At 39.6% G+C, this 22,509-nt stretch overlaps 1 protein-coding gene across 2 annotated transcripts in view; it reads right to left on the reverse strand.

Annotated features, from left to right (window-relative positions):
* SEC14L1 (SEC14 like lipid binding 1) overlaps nt 1-22,509 on the reverse strand; it is a 41,522-nt gene that overhangs the window by 12,366 nt on the left and 6,647 nt on the right. Inside the window, exons 2-8 of one of the 2 annotated variants that reach the window (XM_009810965.2) lie at nt 5,778-5,927; nt 5,558-5,689; nt 3,382-3,510; nt 2,887-3,121; nt 2,705-2,707; nt 2,045-2,154; nt 1,087-1,276 (exon numbers count right to left, since the gene is read on the reverse strand). In XM_009810965.2, the coding sequence (XP_009809267.1) occupies nt 1,087-1,276; nt 2,045-2,154; nt 2,705-2,707; nt 2,887-3,121; nt 3,382-3,510; nt 5,558-5,689; nt 5,778-5,927 (949 nt within the window). The remainder of the gene's footprint in view (nt 1-1,086; nt 1,277-2,044; nt 2,155-2,704; nt 2,708-2,886; nt 3,122-3,381; nt 3,511-5,557; nt 5,690-5,777; nt 5,928-22,509) is intronic. The other variant, XM_059828116.1, reaches the window with a different exon arrangement.

Consider the following 22,509-nt stretch of genomic DNA (forward strand, 5'->3'; position numbering starts at 1 on the left):
CCCTTTGATGCATTCTGTACCTTTCTACTCACTGGCAGGACCCAGCTATGCACTACTGACAGAGGAAGTCTTTGCAAAGTAAGGACAAGGAGCTGACAGAAAGGGAGAAGTTATTCACAGTTTTTTTTCCCTACAATCTTTACAAGCATATTCTCATTTTTCATTTTCTCAGTTTGAGGTCTGTCAAACCCAAAGCAGCAGGGGAGAGCCATACAAGCTCTTCAGCTTTACAGTGATTAAACTTCTGCTGTGCCTTCCCTGTCTCCTGGCCACTACTGCTGACAGCTTCCTGTCCTGCTTCATATGCTTCTTGTAACAGGAAGAGCTAGCAGAAACAATGGTGCCTGGTGGGGAAAAGACTAAATCAGAATGCAGATAGCTCACAGTAAGAGATCATTTCCTTATCTAAAGAGTCCAGCTTGCCTCAGGCAACAAATTCCAAAACATTTCATTTCTGTGTATGTATTAGCAACAAGATCAGTGCATGATAAAGCAAGTGGAGGGATAGGGGAGCATGTCAGGCATAGCTGTCTGTGTTTTAAAGATCTGGCCGTGGCTTACCATACAAAGGGAATCCAGCCAAAGCTTCTTCCCTTCTTAAAGAACCCTCCTCTATTCGATGTTTTTGCAACATCCCACTTCTCATCATTAAGCTGATTGTAATGCCAAATAAGTATTCATTTATGCCATCAGCAGACTTATCCAACATCAGAAATAAGTTGATTAGAAAGATACACTTATTTACAAACATCTTTTAATCACTGAAAGAGAACACTCAGCATTTGCATAACTGCATGACCCTTCTAAGCACCTCAGAGCACTACAGAAGTGCAATTAATAACTTTTTTTAAGCTACTGGCAAAGCAGAGCTCTTTGGAGAGTTAAATATGTCAGTATTAGAAAGATTAGGACCTAGGAATCTGCCTCCACTAAGTAAGGAGCTGACAACATCAATTTAAATGCATTTAGTACATAACTCAGAAGTTCTAATCATCTTTCCAGTCACCTCTAGCTAACAGCAGGACAACTATCACCTTTAATTCAAAACATAAAAAAGCTGTTCAATATCCACCCTATAGAGTATACCTTTGTCATGGTGATGCCAGCCTCCTGCATAGTAATCTTGGAGAACTTGAGGAGGGTTCCAGGTGTCTAGAATATAGTCTACCTGGTGCTGCTTACGCCATGTCAGCGACTGACAAAGGATCTCTCTTGCTTTATCAATGTTGAAGTCCCGGGCACGCAGGAATCTTAAAATGTGCTCATCCTTTGGGATCTATTAAAAAACCCCACAACCTTGAATACAAAATTAGGTTTGAAACAAGAACAAAAAGAACAAACAACAGAAGCTGAAAAACATGCAGCCCTGCAAGAGGATGGCATGTTACACTGGAAGTTACTCAAGCAAATCAGTCTTTGTTCGCTACAAAAACACAAGCCCTGTCAGGTATTGCAGCTACCTTCATATGAGGGATATAAAAATTTCATGAACTCTAATGTAATCATCTACACCTGTATGACCATACTAAGTCAGGCCCATTTAAATGAATCTAGGGACAAAACACAGACGGTATTTCATTGTTAAGTAAAAGGAAGCTGAGACATACATGCAAATCACAAGGCACTGGAAAACCCCCAGCCTTGCTATCAGTGATTTAACTGGCCACATTGCTTCCCCTTCAGTACTGCACTTAGGGACGTAGATGTGAGAATATGATATTTGGCCAAAACAAACAAATGTAAAAATAAGGTTATTGTAGAACCAGGCAAACTTATAAAACTGATGTTATTCCCCTGTGCTGGTTTATCGACATTCTGAGAGGCAGTCACACTCATCGTTTAAGCACCTCAGCTGGCAACGTCAGCTGGACAGTCACAATGAACTTCTATTGCCACTGTATAGACTTATGTACTGTGTTTTGATCATGGAGGGCCACGTAACAGGAACAGTTAGCCACAGGAGGTGTGGCATGATGTTTCATCAGGTCCACCTTGCATATCACACATTCTGAGGCAGATCCACAAGAGACCAACAGTAACCTACTTTGCCCTTGTGCGTCTCCTGGAGCCACTGTCTCAGTCGAATGAGGCAGCTTTCCTGCATTGGTGTCAAGTCACCCAGATACCGCTTGATGTAGTCTGCGTCTAGCTTGTCTAAAAGGAGACATACATGTGATTAGAGTGGTCCTGAACTGACCTAGTCAAAGTAGCAAATGATCTTACACACTGAAGCAGAGAAGCAGCTGCCCTATGTTCTGTGCAGTCAGAATTGAATAAAGTTTCTTTGAATTAAAAGATGAGCAAGGCAACATACACAGTCATCTTAATGGTAAACCAAGATTAATTCTCCTTCTGCAACTAAGAAAGGAGTAAAACCAGATATTTATAAAAGCGTTTTGCCAGTATATTCAGATTTGTCAACCCACAGCACCATAGAGCTTGCTGCTTCTGGAAACACTTAGAGAAGCTTTGATCTAAATCTCCCAGTGCAAGAATTTTCCCAAATTCCCTTATTAACAGGGGAAGGAAGATACAACAGAAGACTGGGTCCAGGGAACCTTCAGCACTTTCCTCCCCACGATTCCTATAGTTATACCCATCCCTGAATTTCAGTGCAAGAAGTAGGCAATCCATTTGCAACCTAACAAACAGCAAAGTGAAGAGTTTTCCCACTCATATCTGGTCTTCATTTACTAAAAAAGACCAGCTCTTAACAGTTATCCAAGCTATCCCACATGTTACTGCTTTGCAAGCCTGCACTTTAACATTGTATGTTACCAAACAAAGAGCCAATGTGAAGATTTTCAGCTGCCCGTGAGAAGCAGCACAGTGCTGAGAGCCTCCATGGTACAAAGAATCCCACTAGAACAAGTCAGACCACCATACCGTCAGGCGTTCCTGCTGTGGGCTCCGAGGGGCTGCTTGAGGTGTTGAGGATCTCCTTATTGTTCAAGCCCTCCTTTGTGGCAGAGTCTGGTATATTAATGGCGGGTGAAACCGGTCGTCTTGTGTGAGATGTGCTGCTCTCCAATTTACATGCAACAGGCGGAGTCCAACGAGGAACAAAAGTTATTCCTTCTTCCTCCAGCTGCTTCAGGTAGTATTCTATTATCTCTTTTCCCTTCAAAAAGGAAAATTTACTTCAGCTACTAAACCCACCCATTTAGGCACAGAAAGGATTGGGCTGGAAACCCATTAAGCAGCCAGACCTCTCTAAAGATTCCACTTGAAAATACAGGCCTGCACATACACACACATGCTGCCCTCGGCTAAAGAGTAAACAGCCCAGCTTTTTGAGCAGAGCAGCCCCTTACTCAGCAGCAGCTACACTGTCTTCTGGTAACTTAAAGCCAGGCACCTCCTTCATGACTGCAAGCTCACCTTTTTAATATTGCTGGTGTACTGCTTCATGGCAATCTTTTCCACTGTGCTTTCAAAACCAAAAAAAGATTTTATATCCAGACTTGCTGACTGTTCAAAACAGGTCCAGTCTTCATTGTCAGGATGAACCTGTTAGTTAAAAGGAGGTCATACAGTTTAGCTACCCATTTAGTATTTTTTCCCTCACAATATTTGAAATGGCTGTTTCTTGTTTTACAGGTTCACATTGTCAAAAACATTCAAGTGGAATTTGCAGTCTTTTGCTTCATTTGCAAAACACGGTTCAGAAAAGGTAACACCAAAGAACAAAGAGATGAGAAGCTCTCCTACAGTCCCATGGGCTAGCACAGCGCATTTTTTTTGTAACAAGAAAGGAAAGAGTAAGGACCAGTGCACCAGCCAAGAGCCAAAGGACTAGCACATTTATACAATTAACACTATCTCATTCTAGATATGGGCTGTGACTGTAGTGTATCTGTGGAACAGGGTAAAATACTCCACAGTGAACATGATGCTGCAGGTTAGACTGATAGACCAAGGCCCGCCAGCTTACAGACAGCAGCAAGTACAGTGTAAGCATTTCCAAGCACTGCAGTCTAGACATGTTTGCAACAGACATGCTGCAAGAGATCGTTCCCTTGTTGACCTATGAAGTACCTTAGTATTCTGTAGACTGAAAACTATTTCACTTTGTTCTCCTACAATAATGCTACAGAAAGAAGTGTAAACTTCTCATTCGGTTGACAGCTGAATACTCTATCTTAGAGCTGTCCCAGCTTTCTTCTTAGCTTATGTCTTAGTTCACTGAGAGATGATCCTGAAACAGAGATGTTACTACTCTGAAGGAAAGCTGTTTTCTAAACTCTCTTCAGCTAAAAAAGACTTGTCTAAAGGGACTTCCAGGCTGAGCCCTGAATTCGTAGTTATACAAGCATCACAGAAGGCTGGATTTCTAAGCATGCAATTGTCCCCATGCCTTAAGGTTCCCCTTGCCCTCACAACATGCTAAAATTGACTGGGAACAGTATCAACACTTTATAATCAGACAACTACAGAAAGAAAACCACCACATTTCCCTTAATTTGCTGCTTCTGCATTAGGGAATGGGGGGGGTACAAGAATAGCTTGTACAGCCTAAATAAGTACAAATCATCATAATCGCATTTAAGAATCTTCCTGTCCTTTCATAAATCCAATTATAAAATAACTTTAATAAGAATGAACTTTTAAAACCAATTTATTCTTGAATTAAAATTCTGGTTTTGTATTTATCTACAGATTTCTTGATCAAGTAGAGCAAGGACAAGGAGAAGTGTTGTGTTTTGTACATATTTACCACATGCACTTTCCTGTATAGCATTTCCCCTGTTTAAACAGAACTTTCACAGAAAAAATTGCAGGTGGAAAAGTATTTTTAAACGTGCCTTGGAAATAATTACAGAAATAATAAAAAAATCAGATAATAGTGACAAAAGTGGGTTTGACATGCAGTGACCTTTTAACCATGGTTCTGTACGCAAAAGAAAATGTTATCACCTGCACATAAAAAGAATGCTACAATACAAATAAATCAGTTACATTTGCTAGCTTTGATTTGACCTTTATTATCGATTTGAAGTTTTACTGCTATACATGTGTGCTGTATAAGCCTATGAGTACTGGCTAAGCCATTCAGAAAAAAACACGACCAGAGCACAGCAGTAAGCATGCCACCAGACTCCTTTGTACCAGAAAACGTCTGCACTGAAGACCAAGAACAATGGAAAGAATTAGGTTAAAACATAGCTGACTCAATGAACACTTGTCTGAGCTGAGCAGAAGGCAAATCAGCTACACTGAACTTCCCTTTAACAGTTCTGTCGGGTATCATCAGCCTCACCAAGCCCCACACTGCTATTACAGACCACAGATTTGCCTAAACAGAGCTGTCAAACACCGCAAATTATGTTGTGTTCTGCTCCCTGAGAAGATACTCAAGCAAGAGTGCCAAATTCATTTCAGTTCTTCAAGCAAGCGTGTTACATTTAACACTAACAACAATTATCACTCATGGTGGCACTGGTTATTTTTTCTTGTGAGGCAAAAGCCAAGAACAACCCAACTTCTGTTTACGAGTCCTGAAATCTAAACACTGACTTAACTCCATCTGTAGCACCACCAAGAGCCTGTTACTCACTGTGTAACAGCAGTGTTCGTTAATAATGACTCTATTAGAGAAGGTTTCATTGTAGGCTTCTATATGCAAAGTCCTTTCTCGTCTGTTCAAAGAATTCTTCTGGACAAAGTAGACATAATCCACTCCTGCAATCTGAGGAAGATGACAGATTCCATTAAAATACAATATTCATATGAAAGGATATCCAAAAGCATAAAACAGGCACTTCAAACCTAATCACCTTTTTCAATAGCCGTGGTGCATCTATGTCCAGCTTACAGCGCCGTTCAATCACATGGATAGCTTCATCCTCACTCTTGTATTCGTTTACAGTGTCACTGGCTACAAACATAGGGATCAGAGGACATGTAGGAAACCTTCTTTCATATGCCTATAAAGATGGAAAGAGAAGAAAACAAACTATCATAGTAATTAACTCCTGAGAGTGTTTCATAGGGTTCCTTTGTTGACATCACCAGCATTTGGAGGCACAATGCCCTTCATACCTTTTGTAGAAGGGATTGAGCATGCCTGGAGTCCACATTATACCTGAAAAAGTCACAGTGCATTCCAAACAATCCATTTATTAATACATTCCTAATATATCCCTTTCCAGGTAAAACAATTTTTAAAACAACACACGAAATACCCCATTTCTCCCCTCCCTCCAAAAAGGAAGTTGTTCATTATGCACAATGACAATCCTCTTGTCAGCAGTAACAGGAAAATAAGACCCTCTAGTTCTAAAATACCACAAGACAAAACAATTATGTGCTGAATTTAAAAAACCCACATGCCAATTATCGGTGTTTCACCAAGCTGTCTAGAGGGTTTTCCGTACAGCTCCCAAAGGTCTAATAAAAACATTTCAAAGCCTGTTTCTTAAGCTAATAGAGCTCTCGAGCTTCCTATGCACACAGTATTCATCATGATTCCAATGCACAGTTTATCAGCTTACAATTCTGTCCAACAACATACAGTAAGTCTTTCCAATACAATGAGACTATTTCCTACTTTTGAAAATTTAAACCTTTTGCAATAATGCAGAGCTAGCAATAGCTTTGATTCTGCTTAAAGAATATAGTCATGTAAAAAGTTCATCTCTTAAATACTTGACACACAGAGGGAAGATGTGTTAAATCAGACACACTTGGAAAGGATGGTTAAGAATCTGGGATCAGTAAAACAGGTAAGAGGAAGATGGGAGTTATCCCCATTAGTAAACTTGTTGAATTTTAGTTTTAGAACCACCATGGCTGGAGAACACAACACAACTGTTACTTTTTTTCCCCCTTTTCTTTCAGCCACTAGTGTACCCCCATTTCTCTTTGACTTTTTTCCTCATGGGGTAGCAGTAAAGTAACTAATTCTTGAGCCTTCTTTCCAAATTCTGAATTCTTTCATTTTTGCGATTAGCAGAACCTCGTTGGCTTTGGTGAAAAGGTAGGATTTGCAAGGTGTCCCAATGCAGAAGAAAACTCCAGGAGCATAGATAAAGTAAATCTGAGAGCAGAATATGAAACAATTCTTTAAAAGAGCTAAAATATCCACTCTGTCCTTTTAAATAGTTTTAACTGCTCTCAATATAGCTGTGTTGCAGCACAGGAACAGCACCAACAGGGAGAGGGTGTGGAAGAAAATAAGCAGCAGCTGCAGAAAGTATGCACTGGTGGCACTGGAAGAGAAAAGGTCTCTTAATTCTCCCTTTATAAGAATAAAAACACTTAGTTTGAACGCAGTGTTACTATGGTGACAGTGGTGCAATGCACGAAAACAGCGTCAGCTTTTTTCCCTTCGTGCATATTTTTAAACTATTTTTGCAGCATGCTTGTCCTGAGTTCATAAAGCTCCTCTGTAACCTACTAGAAATACAACTAGTGAGTGAGTACACACGCTCCTTTTTTCAAACTTTTCATCTGTACACAGCTGGTTTTGTTTAAATTAAGAATAGAAATAATTTTGGACTCAGAGATGTGTGCACAATAGAAGTGACAGAGCATTAGTGTTGTAACACAATGGCAAGCAGTGGGAAAAACCCTTTCACAGCTCCAAGAGAAAGGAAGGATGGGTCCTATTAGTACGGTATAAGAAGTTTCTTATTTCTTTTATGAGGCTCTTGTTGTTCTGGACAGAAGGCTGTACATTTTAGTCGTTCAAGGATATCTCAGCCCTCTCACTGAATAAGTCTCAGCATTCTTTCTAAATTAAACCCTATTTTAACTATATTGACTGTAGCTAAATGTTGTCCCAAGTCAGAAAAAGAAAAGACTTCCAGAAGAAGCAGAATTGAGAAGTACTTCTGGTTTTCAGATTGCTTCATTTAATATTATTTTATTTTATTTGAGGACCTTATGTTACGACAATTATTTTATAGACGGGAGAGAAGGGGAAGTAGATATCTAACATTTTTCTCACTATTTTAAAAGTATTTTTACTTTTGGATCACAATTAATTTCCTCCATCTGAGTAGCCTCCTCTATGCCAAGCCTTTTCAAGTCTCCTTCATTGCACATATTGATGCATTTCTCATCTTAGTCCTCAAAATGCTTCCCATTTGCCCTGTGAACACTTGCAAATTACAACATTACCTGCTCAGAAGCGTTTATTGAACTGTGAGCAAAAAAACGCCCAAGAAGAATTTGTTGTTCTGAATGGGAAGAATGAATTGAATATGTTCAATTTGGAAGAGAACAAAACAGTTATCTGCCAAAAGTTGGCAAGCTCAATGCTTACAGCAACAAAGCACTTGAAGGTTTCAAAGAGATTAACAGCAATACAGGATTCTTTCTTCCCTAAAGAACATGCACACAGAGTACTGAAAACTGTTCGCAGTCAGTTTTATTGGGCTCTTAAATTCAGCTGTTTTTATTTCTTTATGTACCACTGCCAATATGTTCTTGTAATGCATCATTTCTCAGCACAGCCCTGTTTGAAGAAAAAGTGATTATAGCAAACCATAGCTATACCAAAATATTCAACCTGATTTAAGTATAGCTGCCTCTTCCACATGTGGCAAACAGTTCTCTTTCATGCTGCAGAGTAGGCAGGAAAAAGCTACTAAAGACTCCAGGACACTGAAGGATCTCGCTTCACCATGGACCAACACAGCACAGGAAGAAAACCTGTAATTTGTGGTACAACACAGTAAGAGACACGAGTCAAGGCAGCACAAGCATCGCCAAGACTGGAGCTATTAAAAGATCATAAGAAGACTAAAGAAAGATCAAGTGCTGCTTTTTCTTTTCTAATAGTAAAATGTAATGGATTTTTCTACATTATTGGGGTGTTTTGAACCAGAAATTTTGTCTCAAGTCCAGCTTTGCAGTCAGGAAATAACTGAACCGCATTATCCAATATTCCTTTAGCAGTCTGATAAAGCAGAGTATATTATAAAATGCTACACATCTTTCCTGTATGATGGGTCTCTCCTTACAAATAAAATCATTAGCTATTACACACCTTTCTCAGGAGTTCAGTTGTACTATATAGATACAATCACAAAAGACAATTAGTTCCTCAAAAGCAAACCAGCTGCAATAATCCTGATGGACTCAATGCAAGAGTGAAATGCTGTTGCTGTAGGACTAAATCCATTTAAGAAGGATGCTGCAAGGACATTACTTAATTTTACCATTTTCTTCCATCACATTTAAAAAATATAGTGTGTGGAGATTCTGGTATGTAACACAAGTAAAAAGCACAGGCGTGCTCATCCTCCAAACCTCTACAATTGGTGCTGGGCTTGACATGGAAACTCACAGCACCTCTTTGGCTAAGACAGCCAGCTATGTACAGACCTTTCAAATAAATGATTTTAAGCCTGCAATTCTGTTGTTCCCTAATAATGTACTTTTACAATTTCCCACCAGCCGCTGGAACATTTGTGTACTCCGATATATTAGGAGCTGGCATCATGCATCAAGAAAAACACAGTATGGTGAAGCAGCTTGAACTTCAAATTTAATGGGCTCATTATATAAACCCTTAACTTTCTTAATGCATGTTAACAGTAAGAACACTGACACACATAATTTCAACCAAAATAGCTTCTTTTCCAACTGCTTCCCTTAGCATCTCATGTTCAGAGTAAAGTCAAAATAACAGGATTTACTTTACTTTTATCTTTGCTAGTATTTCAGCTGTATTTAAAGACATGAAAGCAATTCAAAAGTGAGACTATTTTAAACCCATTGCAGTCATTGTACATACCCAAGGGCATTATACTTGCTGCTGCTGCTCTTAGATTTTGGGATTCTAGTATCAGCAGTAACAGGATCCTTTCAAAATACCACCTTTAGAACAGCATTTAGGTATGACCCCAACCCAATTTTCAGGAGGACCAAAGACCCTGTTCTGGCTTTTTCCTTCTCAAACTTTATCTAAAGCTAATAAAATACCTCGATAATAAGCATGGTCTCAGTCCTCAGTGGAGAAAGTCAGTCATTTATGCAAATAAGCCACCCAGCTTCTCTGGCCAGATTAATATATTCCCAGTCTCCCATCTTAAAGGATAGGGATTGTTCAGTATTTCCATTAGATGACTCAAAACTGATTTCTATGCTTACAAGAAGAAAAAAAGATCTGACAAAACTTGCAAGCAATCTTACACTGTGCTGTTATTCTTATAGTAGCTGAATCCTCCAAATAGAACTTCTAACCTGGTGAAATAAGTAGGAATTTTAGTCACCATTCAGAAAGTGAAGCATATCGAGTGCTTTCTTAATAGCTTAATTGCATGAAACAAGCTATGAAGATGTTTTATTTTTTTAGATGTTTTCTGTTCAAAATTGCTAGAACAGTAACCTTCTAAGAGTAGCATTAACATTCTCCAAGGGCACCTCAAGAGAACACATGAAGAGATTCATCCTGGCAATCGAATCTCGTCCACTGCATTTGCTGCGTGCCACATACAAACTTCAGTTTCTGCCTGCAATACCTGACCATGTTTGGATACTAATCTGCAAGTGCATACCAACATTCACCAGGCTTTCCTATCCACTTCGAGTTTTTCCTAAATACACAAGAAACAAGAAGGGTCACTCAAGCAGGATGCTGCCCTAACCTGACAGGCTGCATTCCAGCAGCTTGATCATTCCTGTGTATCATTATATCCCCTTCTTCGCCCTATGCTGTAGATCAATAGGAAAAACATTGACTCACAGGAGGCCAACCAAGAGGTTTCAAATTCTTGGCAGCTGCATTTGGAAAGAAACAATTCTGGATTAACTCTCACAAATCAGCAAATACCTTCTAATCCCCCATATACTGCTGTTCATGGCTTTTTACTGTTCTCTTTATAATACATACATATGCTTAAAAATCATTATACTTCTACAAAGAAGTATGTATCTCGGTGCCAGTGTATCTCATGGATGTTAGTTCCCGTGTTAGTAATCAGCTCGGGGGCGTGTGTGTGGAAGAAAGCAGATGGTTAGAGCGGATATACCTCAAAAAGCTCTAGAAAGAGTTTTTTGGTAAGGTAGCATCCCCAGGCACCAGGAAGGGGGAAGGTGAACTGCACTGCAGCTTGCGAAAGAAAAAACATCTTTAATATAACAGGTAGTCAGCTTTTTGGAAAGGAACACTTCTGTGAAGCCAGTTCTGGAAGGACGAACAGTCCTCTAAAAGGATACCTTCTCTGCTACAAACCAAACCCTGCCACCATGCAAGCAGCACAGTTAAACTTTGCTTTTTTGCAATTAACTTCCCCCACCAGAATGGCTCTCCACAGCAGCCCTTTTTCAAAGTAGCCTTAAGTGGTTTTTTTTCTCCACTGTGTTTTCACTTTGTTAAATGTTCTCATTTACAAAGAGAAGTTATTTTCTTATTGCTGGGAAACAAAGGCTGCTTGGCAGTGACTCAGGGCTAAGAACTCACTCTCTCTGTGGAAAAGACCAAGGCGGCTTTAGTTACACAAGACTACAAACAAGGATTATGGGGACTACAGACAACCCACCCAGCACAAAAGAGGCAGGTTCAGACCTATGAATGAATGGCTGTGTATCACCTGAAACACAAAAATGCACATTTCTAGTCCTTGACAAGTATGAGGTAGTTTAACCAACCTTATTTTTCACTTGTCTGGAAATCTTGGCCCAGTTTATGCCATCGGTATATGGCTAGTCAGATTTTCAAAGTACTGGGATGGTAACCCACTGCACAATTGGTGTTTGTAAAAGTGGCTATTAAATGCAAGAGACTTTCCCTACTACTTTTGTTAACAGAGGAGAGAACGCTGACTTTATTTTAAAAGAGAAAAAAATGAGAGTGTAAGCCTTCCATTGCAATTTCTACTAAAGAAGTGTTTTAAAAAATTAATCAAATTAGAACCAGAACACAATACACTCCTCCAAAGCTTTTCCAGCAAGATTCACCAATGGTTAACCTGCTGGCTAGCAAAGCAAGATGAACAAACAAAATGTTTGCATAACGCCTTATCACTGAACTGGATTTAAGCAATGAGAAAGTACATCAGGAAATACCTTGTGTGGAAGCCCGTTGTCTGAATTAAAAATGATAATCCTTCACCTGAATGAGAGCTACATCTAAGATTTTAAGAATCAAGACAAATTAAGCAAGCAGCAAGCGTCCATTAAGAAGGAAGGCTGTGTGTTCCATCTTGTTTTGTTAAAAAAGAAACCAAATCCCAATGCCCCACAGTTGAATATAACTTCATTTTAATATATTAATTTTGGAAGGGGAAAAAACTCTTCCACTCTCTGAAAAGCAGAATTTCACTGAAGAGAGGAAAATCCAGCCTTTACAAAGTGAGCTGTACTTGAGAAGGGTGTGAATAGCCGAGAAGAACTGGCAGAACATTCAATCTGACAGCCATGCAGATGGCTCTGAGGGGACAGCTGCATCGTGTGGTGGGATGTATTCCTGTGAATCTCTTAAAATGAGAACTGACTGAACTTCACCTGGCAAATGCGAGTAGCCCCTTACCCTAAACTACAGGCAAAAAATTGTGCAACAACTCTCCTTTCTCCCCATCACACTTTACCACACTGGCACCTGCATCCTGATCTTATTTTACTTTGTCCCTCTATCGTCCCTCTATTACAGGCCAAAAGCATTTTACCGTGTTGTGGCACGAGTCACTCAGGAACAGGATATATTGTCTCCACTCTCCATTCCCTGGTACAAGACGTAATTTGGCCCCTTAAGTATTAATGATGCCTATCCAAGATAAAATAAATAACCCTTCTATATAAGTTACACAGAAAAATCAATAGGACAAGTCAATATCAGTAAGACAAGCATTCTGCTTCATTTTAGAGGCTAAAAAGTTCTTGTTTACTACCCAAGCATACAAAGTGTTATAGACCTAGGACTTTCTGATTAAATTATCATTAGTGTATTTAGAGTGTAAGCTTACAGCACTGGGAACAAGCAGTGCCTGCACTGTTCACATACAGTCTCCCAAAGCAAAGCATTCCCAAGTAATTGCCCCAAATGGCTCAACTGCTTCTAATTTGCGGAAATACACCCCAACTTTAAAGTTTCAAAATGATGGACTTAGTCTAAAATTTTCATGAAGGGGGCTGTTAAAGTTTTATGTAATTATGCATCAAATCCTTAAAACTACAATCACTTTTTTGTTTTTGAAGTTTTTAATTTTTTAATGGTTTTTTAAATATAGACCACACAAATACACACCATTATACAAAATACAAGACAAGTACTAACAAGAACCTACTCTGCACAGATTCTGTTCATGAATTCTAATTGAAAGCTAATTAATTTCTCCAACAGTGAGAGAAGCAAGCTTGAAAAACAACCTCAAATGTTCTCTCATGCAGTGAACAGAGCTTTCAGGTAGAGTATCTGGGAAGAAGAAATGTCAGTGACTCAAGAACTTATTGCAGCATGATATTCAGATTCTTAGAATGCTGTATTTATGATATTGTACTGAAGTGGTGCTCAAATTTATAGCCCAGGTCTACGTCTCATATTCAGAAGATCAAGGGCCCAACTGATTCAAGAGAGACTAACACACTGTATCAGTCATGACCATGTAGACATTACTGGATTCTGCACAGGTCTCTAAGTATTCCCCATGCTTCAAACACACACAGGTGTTAAACAACCTGTGCTCTAAGCAGCCCATACATCCCTACAAACACTGAAGATCACTACAGAAACCATTTCATTAACAACACAAGGGCTTCACTTGATCTTGTTAGAATCTGAAGTGCTAAGATGACTTGCTGTTTACAGTACCCTTGTCTCCAGAAAGGCATTTGAAGCCAGTCAAGCCAGTAAATTGAGCTTTCTCAGCTCCCCTCTCCTTTTGTGGAATGGAAATGAAATTCCTGAGAAATCCTCCAGGAAACGAGGAGCTGAGGGAATAGAAACCAACTATAAGCAGAGGTGGTCAGGAAAACATTTTTTCTCCTTGGCACTCGCCAAAGCCATTAAATTCTTGCCACTGACAGCTCCTCTGTCACTGAAGAGTTCTCTCTGTGGAAGAACAGTTTTTATTAGGTGTGCAGAAGAACATAATCCCTACTCCCCCTTGTCTTCTTTTGATGCTCATACTTGTTTAAGGGGTCCTCTTGATTTAATCAGGTTTCATTGAAAAGGATTTCAGACCCTACACTGCTATGAACAACCCGCTTACACCTTGCAAATGTCCACAGAGAAAGAGAGGATGAGAAGAGAGCTTTATTCCAACACATTTAAATTCACCCCTTAGCTTAACTATATATAGCATTAGGTTTCAGTACTTTGTGTGAAGAAGAGAGCAGGACTGTTCTGTCCATTTTTACATTTAGCTGCATTAGAAGCCCATAGTACTTTAAAGTTAAGTAGGTATCCAGTTACATTTCTTGCACATTTCAAATATACCCTACTCCTAGATGGTATGAACAGAGCTAATGAAAATCTGTTAAAGTAATCTTGTGGATGTCACCCCAGAATAAACAATACGTATTGTTCTACCAAATAGGTCAACAGGCCTGCCACGTGCAAAGCAGGCACAGCAATTTGCTGCTCAAATCCTGGAAACACAGCAAGAAAGCTTCTGACCTTCACATCCATTCTGCAAATTCCTGAAACGGAAAGCGTCTAAAAGCAATGAGGACATTGCCCACAACCATTACAAAATAACCCAGTATACAGACTAAACTCAAATTCAATAGCTACTTCATAATGTTGCATGAAGAGCTTTGATTCAATAAATTGAAAATCTCTATGGAGTCAGGAAACAGCACAGAAGCTATTCATGTGCTTTAGCTCAAATAAGTTACTCTAGCCAAGACCGTAAAAATTGAGAGACAATTTTTTGTTTGCTTCTGGATCACCATCACTCCAAACAACACTTACCCCCAGTCACCCCAAACATGTACGGGATGTACAGAGGGGAAGCAAAACAACCTTTCAGAATAGAGACCCTGTGGCTTTTGACAAGGAACAAAGCTGTATTACGCATAACAGGAAGTATCACGCAGCTCTGTAGACACAGTCCAGGCTACTTCACACTTATTTAATCTCTTTGAAGTCTTCTGCAGTGTAAAAGGAAGAGCTTCATGTTAAATTTCAGGCATAACAATAGTTTATACACACTGCCAACCACAAAAATAATGAAACACTACTAAAATGGTATTATAAATGAAACTATTCTCAATAGCTTGCAGTTAGAGTGCTGCTTATACAACACATCACACACCACCCTGGATTTCTGACAACAGGACCTTTCATGTGTTAACGCTGCTACAAAGCACTTTCAAGTGAACATAATAGCACTAACACACAAATACTGGCATTTCTGTTCATCTCTTTAGTTCAGACAGCATTTCCATGGTTACAGTGTTGATCACTATTGGCTTTAAGTACATTCCAAATATAGACCAAATGCATAGCTTGGCATTTTAAACAGCCCTAATAACTGTCCTGCAGGCTAGTTCTTGTAAACTAGCTTCGACTCCCTCTGAGGTGTAATGCACTCAAATATGCTACAGAGCCGCCTGAAAACTTAGCAAGCATGCCGTTCATCATGTCATCCAGGTAATTTGTAAAAGCAGCCCCTGAAACTGAATAGATCTTCAAGCAATCTCATCACAGCATCTGCACCATCTTCTGAAACTTTGGTACCTATCTTAAAAATAGGTTTGTCTTGCTTGTGCTTTAACTTCTTTCCTTTGAGGCCACCACGCAGGGACAGCATCAAGAGTCCTATGGAAATCAAAACACCCTTACTGCACAAAATATTACCCCCAAATCACATGCACTTTGGGAAATTATCTTAGCTGTCAATCACAGGATACTGTTTGCAACAAGTACACCTCTAGGTAGCTGTTACAGAGAATATTTTGGAGAAATTCATGCTATGAATGCATTGACTAGATAGGATTATGCATTAGTGTCACTTTCATTAACAGGATTTAGAACTAATTATCTTCTACTGCTATTAGAAGTTATAGAAGACATCAAATCCAACCTCAAGACGACAGTAACAATTTCAGAAAAAAATCCCTTTTCCTTGTAGTAATTTAAAAAGTTTACACACATTTCAGAGTTTTAGTTTACATTCTCTGTGAAGTACATGTGAACCAAGGAAGTGCTCATTTTTCTACCAGCATACAAACCAGAAATCAAAAGGATTTCACAGGCAGCTTATTGAAAGGATGCTCCATTTAGACAGCACCCACAACTAAGTGTCAGTAAAACTCTAAGCTTATCCAAGGAAAAACTTGATTATATTCATAAAGCATTCTTGACAAATTTGAGTTACACTAAGAAAAGCATAACACATTTGCTTAAGAATACCCAAAATCAAGAGCTAGGTAGGGGATAGAAGAAAAGGCAAAAAGCAGGAGCAAGAAGTTACTGGGGGACAGGAAGGTCTAAAACAAACTCCCCTGTATTGGAGCATAAATGTGTAGGCTACAGAGCTAGTGAAGCTCAGCTTTGGTGTCCAGTGTTTTTAAGTTACTTAATATTTTAGTATTTCATTAAAATAATTTAGACCTTATAAATAAAGCAGGAGATTCAAAACAAGCTATGAAGCAATCTTCCAGATAACAGTGAATTACCAGTAAAATTCCACTTCAGTTAAGGAACTGTGGTGACCAACTTACCAGACCGAGCAAAGAGCTTCTGCTTTCCTACACCGGAATAAATAGCCAGACACAGAAACCTCTATTCTCATGAGGGATGTGACCAGTCAAGCCACCCACGTAGGCTCTTTCTACACAGATCACTACTTTATCTCCCTCAGCATACCCTCCCTGCATGGATACTATTCAATAGCTGGGCATTTTCACTTCAGAGAAGTGGTCACATACAGAAGCTTTACTAGCAAAAATTATAGTGGCCTGACTGTTGCATACAGCTGCATGTAATGAAACTGGAAGGGGACTGGCTTTTAACCACCTAAGAAGTATTTTGCTACATGCAGAGACACAACCTTCTTCCAGATAAAAAGTAAACTCATTAATGATTTAATGCAACTTTATTCAAGCTTTTGGTGGTAAAGGTGTACTGATTCAGCAGGCAAAACAGTTTGGGGATAAAGAATCTGACCTGAAGACAAGGGGTAACATTCCACCTTTTATCTGTAAAAGATGATCTTTAATAACCACAGGCATGCCTCAACAGTACTTTAATTGGAAGAGTGGTTTCTTTAAAACAGATACAAGTCATCTGTGGTTTGCTTAAATAAATTTGCACAGCTGGAACTGTGTAATACTTGATTCTCATATGGGAGCCTGAGTGTCCATCTTCAGAAGACAAATGAATCACCAGGGTGGGATTTGAGGAGAAAGCAGATAGCCAGTGTAACAGTTTAAGAGTTACACCTGCTTGCCTCCCAGACACTCACAAGAGGATCATTAATTCTTTTCCTCCCTTCAAGAAGTCCAGAGAGCCCAAAGGAGCCCAAGGCATAGTGCCACTCCACTAAAGAATGCACGAAGCTAACTTCAGTTGCAGCCTCTGCACAATCTTGAGAAATGAACCTCTAAAACAAGAAGCTAAAATAGAGAAGTTGGGCAAGTACCACTCATTCCTCAAGAAAAAATATTAAGGACAGAAAACCCAAACATGCTGAATGTAAATAAAAATTTTAATCTTCCTTTCCTTTGGAGTAAGCTGGGAAAGCCCGATCACTTAGGTTAGGCTGGCTTGTGACTGGAAGACCAATATCAAATTGCTGGTTAGAAAAAACACAAGTGACAGTGCTCTGGTTTAGGTTGAAGGTGGAACATCAAGGACAGACTCTATAGTCATGCTGCTATAAGTTGCTATTCAGTATACACAGACCTTAGCTGACTTATTGGGGGCAATAGCAGTATCAGACTGACTTGCAATTTCACTTTAACTGGTTTATATTAAATGTATGAGCAAAACTATTCTACAAAGAAAATGAGTGTTCGCTCTGCCCGTGTTCCAAGCAAGACAGATGGAAATCAGTTCTGGCCCAGAAGGCACAGTATCTCTGAGCACAACACTTTGACAGAATTTGCCCTGCAGTTAGAGTCAACTTCAGTAGTTTCTGGGATAGGAAACTTGGCTTCCGACCCCAATTGCACAGGACATGACTGTTTTGGCTCAAGGTTAAAGTACTATGGAGAAGAGGCTGACCTCCAGAAAAGCATCACAATAATGGCTGGCAACAGGCCAGTGAAAGCTTAAATGCTTGGAGACCACCATGTGATTACTCGGGAATGTGAGCTATTCTCAAGCACTTCCTATTTCTCTGCAACAATGGCAATATAGAAACCTTTACACAACACAGGAACATATCCTTCTTTGAAATTTTTAAGATACACATATCAAAATGACTGTAAACCATTAAGCTTGTCTCACCATTGCTTGTAAATAACCATTACTTGACTTACAGCAGCTGAACAATGACAACTATGTTCTGCATTGCTAACAGGCATCTCACAAATGCACAGGATACTGTCACACTGAAAGCAGAATTTGGTACTTAGCTTCTCCATTCCTCTCCAGTTAACAAAATTGCGTGTCTGGTTTCTTTGCGGTCAGTTTTACTTTAAAATTCAGCTGCAGTCCTACTGTGTCCACTGAGGATCTATTTTTGGAACAGTCAAATACTCCTTACTGCTCTATCGCTCCATGCTTAAGTCTCACTTTTATGAGTCCTGCAATTGGTATTCGTCACTTTTTTGGTCTTAGAATTACAGACACTTTCAATAAGCAGGTCTGTTAAAACATGTTTAACATCTGGAATATGTTAGGGTATTTTAAATAAAATTATTACTGTGTAGACAAAATCTAATTTACGAGTGGGGGAGGAAAGGATGACTACAGCATTGCTACAGTACAGTCTCAGAATTCCTCATTAAACCATTGTCTGAAAGGTTAAAGACTCGTACTACCACAAAGAACAAAGTCTCCTGATCGCCATCCAGATCAACCCCCCCACCGCAGGAAGGTTCAGTGAAACAGGTTTGACTTCATTGTCTCAGACTGCACCCACCAGGTTTTAATTTGGCCCAGAGGCAATTGGCCTCTAAGCACTGCAAGAATGATTTCACTCTACCAAGAGTATAATCAGTAAAGAAAGCTTTGCCAAAAGGGCAGAATTCAAGGTAAGTAGCATGGCTCAACTATAAAGGTCTCGGTTTGGCTTGTGAACCAGCAAAATACCAGCTTCCAGGTAAAGAGCAGCTGTATTCTATTAAGCAAACCAATTAAAATTAAGTATATCAATTAAATCTTGACCATTCACTAATGTCAATGGAATGTCATCAAAATGCAGCATGATAGGGTCTGAAGCCTGCAGACAATGTGCCTCTTAAGCTAGGAAGTTAAATATAACATTTAAAAAATACCTTAACCTTTCATACATGTCTGATATCAGGAGATGCCTCAAAAAGGTTAGACATTGACTGTGGAAGATCAACAGTACAGAACAACAGTGGTTCCTGATACGGTATCATAAACTATTAAACAGACTAAGACTTATCACCATGAAAAAGAATAATTCAGTAACTGAGGGAAGAGATGCCTTACAAATCTAACAGGGCAAGCAACATGAAGAATGTGAGTAGGTTTTACTGCCTCTTCCAACACAAGGAGCAGGTGGTGTGAAGCTGAGCAAGCTGGAGACAGGCTTTAGATAAAGGATACATCTCTTGACAGAGCGTGTCATGAAGCACAAACTCCTGCTGGAGGGTGTCATGATGGAGAGTTCACTTGGCTCCAGAAAGGAATTGGGCAGGCACAGGAAAGAAACCACATGCAGTGCTATTATAGATAACAGGCATATTCTGGACCAGAAGGGCTGTGAAGGGACACCGCTGTAGGATGGAATAGCATCCCAAGACAGTGTTACCATATGTTTATCTTATTCTTATCCTCTTCCCTAGAGGCAGATACTACCCTTGGCCACTGCCAAATACATAGCACACTAGCCAGATAGGCCTTATGGTGCAATTCAGTACCGGGTTCTCATTAAGAGACAGAATACAATCCTTTTTCCCCCATATCGTTAAGATATCAATAACCAGGTAATACCACTGCTAGATGAGGCATCATTGGCATGTTAAGGTGGTACAACTTCCACACCCCTGCATCTGCTCCCCAATAAAATACAAAGAAAGATACCACCTACCTTCCAAAGATAAGCCAATTAAAAAAGAACAGTCAAGACTACTTTGATTCTTTTCGAAAAAGCAATTAAAATCATAGATTATAGAACATAGCAAAGAAAGGCAGACAAACAAAAGCAAGAATCAGTTTAGTCAACACAGAACAAACAAGTTCAAGGTAAATTGCTTTAAATCCTGTTCATTACAAGATCAGTGGCTGCACCATGCAGACCATGAAACACTTCAATAGAAATAAGTAATTTCATAGAGCCATGAATTCAGTAATGAAGAATTTATCCACAGGCCAATGAATTGCACAGCAAAGAGAGAGTTCTGCAAATTAAGTAGTATAATTTACACACTGAATAAAATAGCCAGAAAAGTGTCCTCTGGAAAGGATTTCACTGACTGATGTTCCTGAACTGGACTTAATGTCTACGGCATTCACATTTTACACTAAATGAAGAGACACAATGCACTCGAGAAAGGAAGTGCTCTCATCAGGAAACTAACTGTTCCCCTTCTGTTGTGCCATAAACAAATATAAATGACACATCGCCATCCTGACCACCACCAGAGAAATATTCATTTTCACAAAATGAGATCTATTATCATCAAAGCAATATGATACAATATTACAGCAGCAGTAGGCAAGGCAGAAAGTCACCAGTCACAGAGAGGCTGAAACGTTGAGAGGTTTGCAACGTAGTTTTCAACTGTTACACAGACTGATCTGCATGTAGTCCAAAAAACACCTATACTCAAGTTTTGAGAATATAAGTAATATCAGAATGAAAATAATTGTAATTATCCAACAAGTAATCCAAAACTCTACAGATTTAGATATTTAACTTCATAAATCTGACCACGACAAAGTCTTCAAATGCTAATTTAAGAGAACCCAAACATATATAACTAAGAATTAAAACAGTTTAAATAAAAATTCATTTGTAATACAAAAGGGTAGCTTCTCTTTGCTCGCTCCCACGATCACTCTGCTGTCACCAGAGTTAAAGCTGTTAGGTTCCAAGAGTCCTGTGATATTTTTATTTTCAAATTTACTGATATATAGTCCCCAAACCTTATTATCATAAAGTAAAACCCAAGAGGAATCCAAGACAGAAAACGTTCAAATCTGAAGCTTCGTACATGAATACAAGCAAGAAAGCCAACCAGTCAGCTCTCATGCTACCCCACTAGATCATACAAAATGCTCTTTTTTAATTTCCGTTTTTCTAAGGTAAGGACAGATTCCCCTTCATGCCAGAGCAACTCCCAGAATCCACAACTCCAAGACATTAAGCACAATTCGCAAATACTTTGCACTGCTAAATAATACCAGGCCTGAAGATGCTGAATCAAGTTTCTAACGGCCCCTTCATCTGCTGTTATGGGCTTCGGCATTTTTCAAACTGCAGATCCCTAATTATTTCCCCATGGAATCCAGGGCTCCCACAGTGCAACATGTCCTGAGAAATGCCCTGCCAACTTGTTCCTTCTTTCCTGTGGCCAGCTGCCACCAGCTCACTAACAGTACAGGAGGGGACAAGCACCTGCCCCCACAGGGGTGCTCATCAGCCTTCAGCAAGCCTGGTGAGGAAATCAGGCTGGCACGTATTTATTCTCCTTTTCTCCAAGACAGCTTTTGACCAGCCTACCTCCCTAAATTGGCTTGCTGATGAACGTGTCTTTGCAAGAAAGCAACAAGAGCAAGCTGGAACACCAACTTAGCTGTAATGGGAAACCACATATTCGGTTGTGTTTCTCTGACCCTTAGAAGCGAGAGCCCATGAACTCCAAGCTGAACACCTCTGTGGACTGGATGGAAATCAGTATTACTTGAGCAAAAGCAATGCAGAGAAAAGCCAGGACCTTGGGACCTGATCTCAAATTTTGATGGTGCATTGCTTGGTTGTACTCTTTTGGCAACGCTGCCCCACGCTGCAGTGGAGCCCAGATGATGCCCGACAGCCCTTCCAACACAGGCCTTCCAGCCAGGCTGCCACCGTTACCTTCCACCTGCGTCAGTTCTTGGCATGAATCTCACCTCAGACATCACTGACTGATTACAACTGAAACAAACTACATGAAAATTGACTGTGAGAAAGCAGAATTATTAAAATTACCTGTAACAGGCCCTACTTAGGATTTTAGCTGAGCTGCTAACCTGACCTGTCTTAACTGTATGATAAAAAGGAGATAGAAGGAGTTAATAATTCAGCTTAACATCCTAGTGCTTCTTTTAGAATATATACACAGTAATTTTCAACTACATGAAAAATTTGAAGACAAATTCACTTGGGAGAAGAGAAAATAGACCATTTAAGACTAACCTGTAATTAATTTTAACTTGAGCTAATTAACAGATTTCCTTGCAATTCTCAGAAGGTTCACTCTATATTCAGAACGCAA

This window comes from Gavia stellata, chromosome 22 (assembly GCF_030936135.1).
Source record: "Gavia stellata isolate bGavSte3 chromosome 22, bGavSte3.hap2, whole genome shotgun sequence".
NCBI classification, from domain to species: Eukaryota; Metazoa; Chordata; class Aves; order Gaviiformes; family Gaviidae; genus Gavia; species Gavia stellata.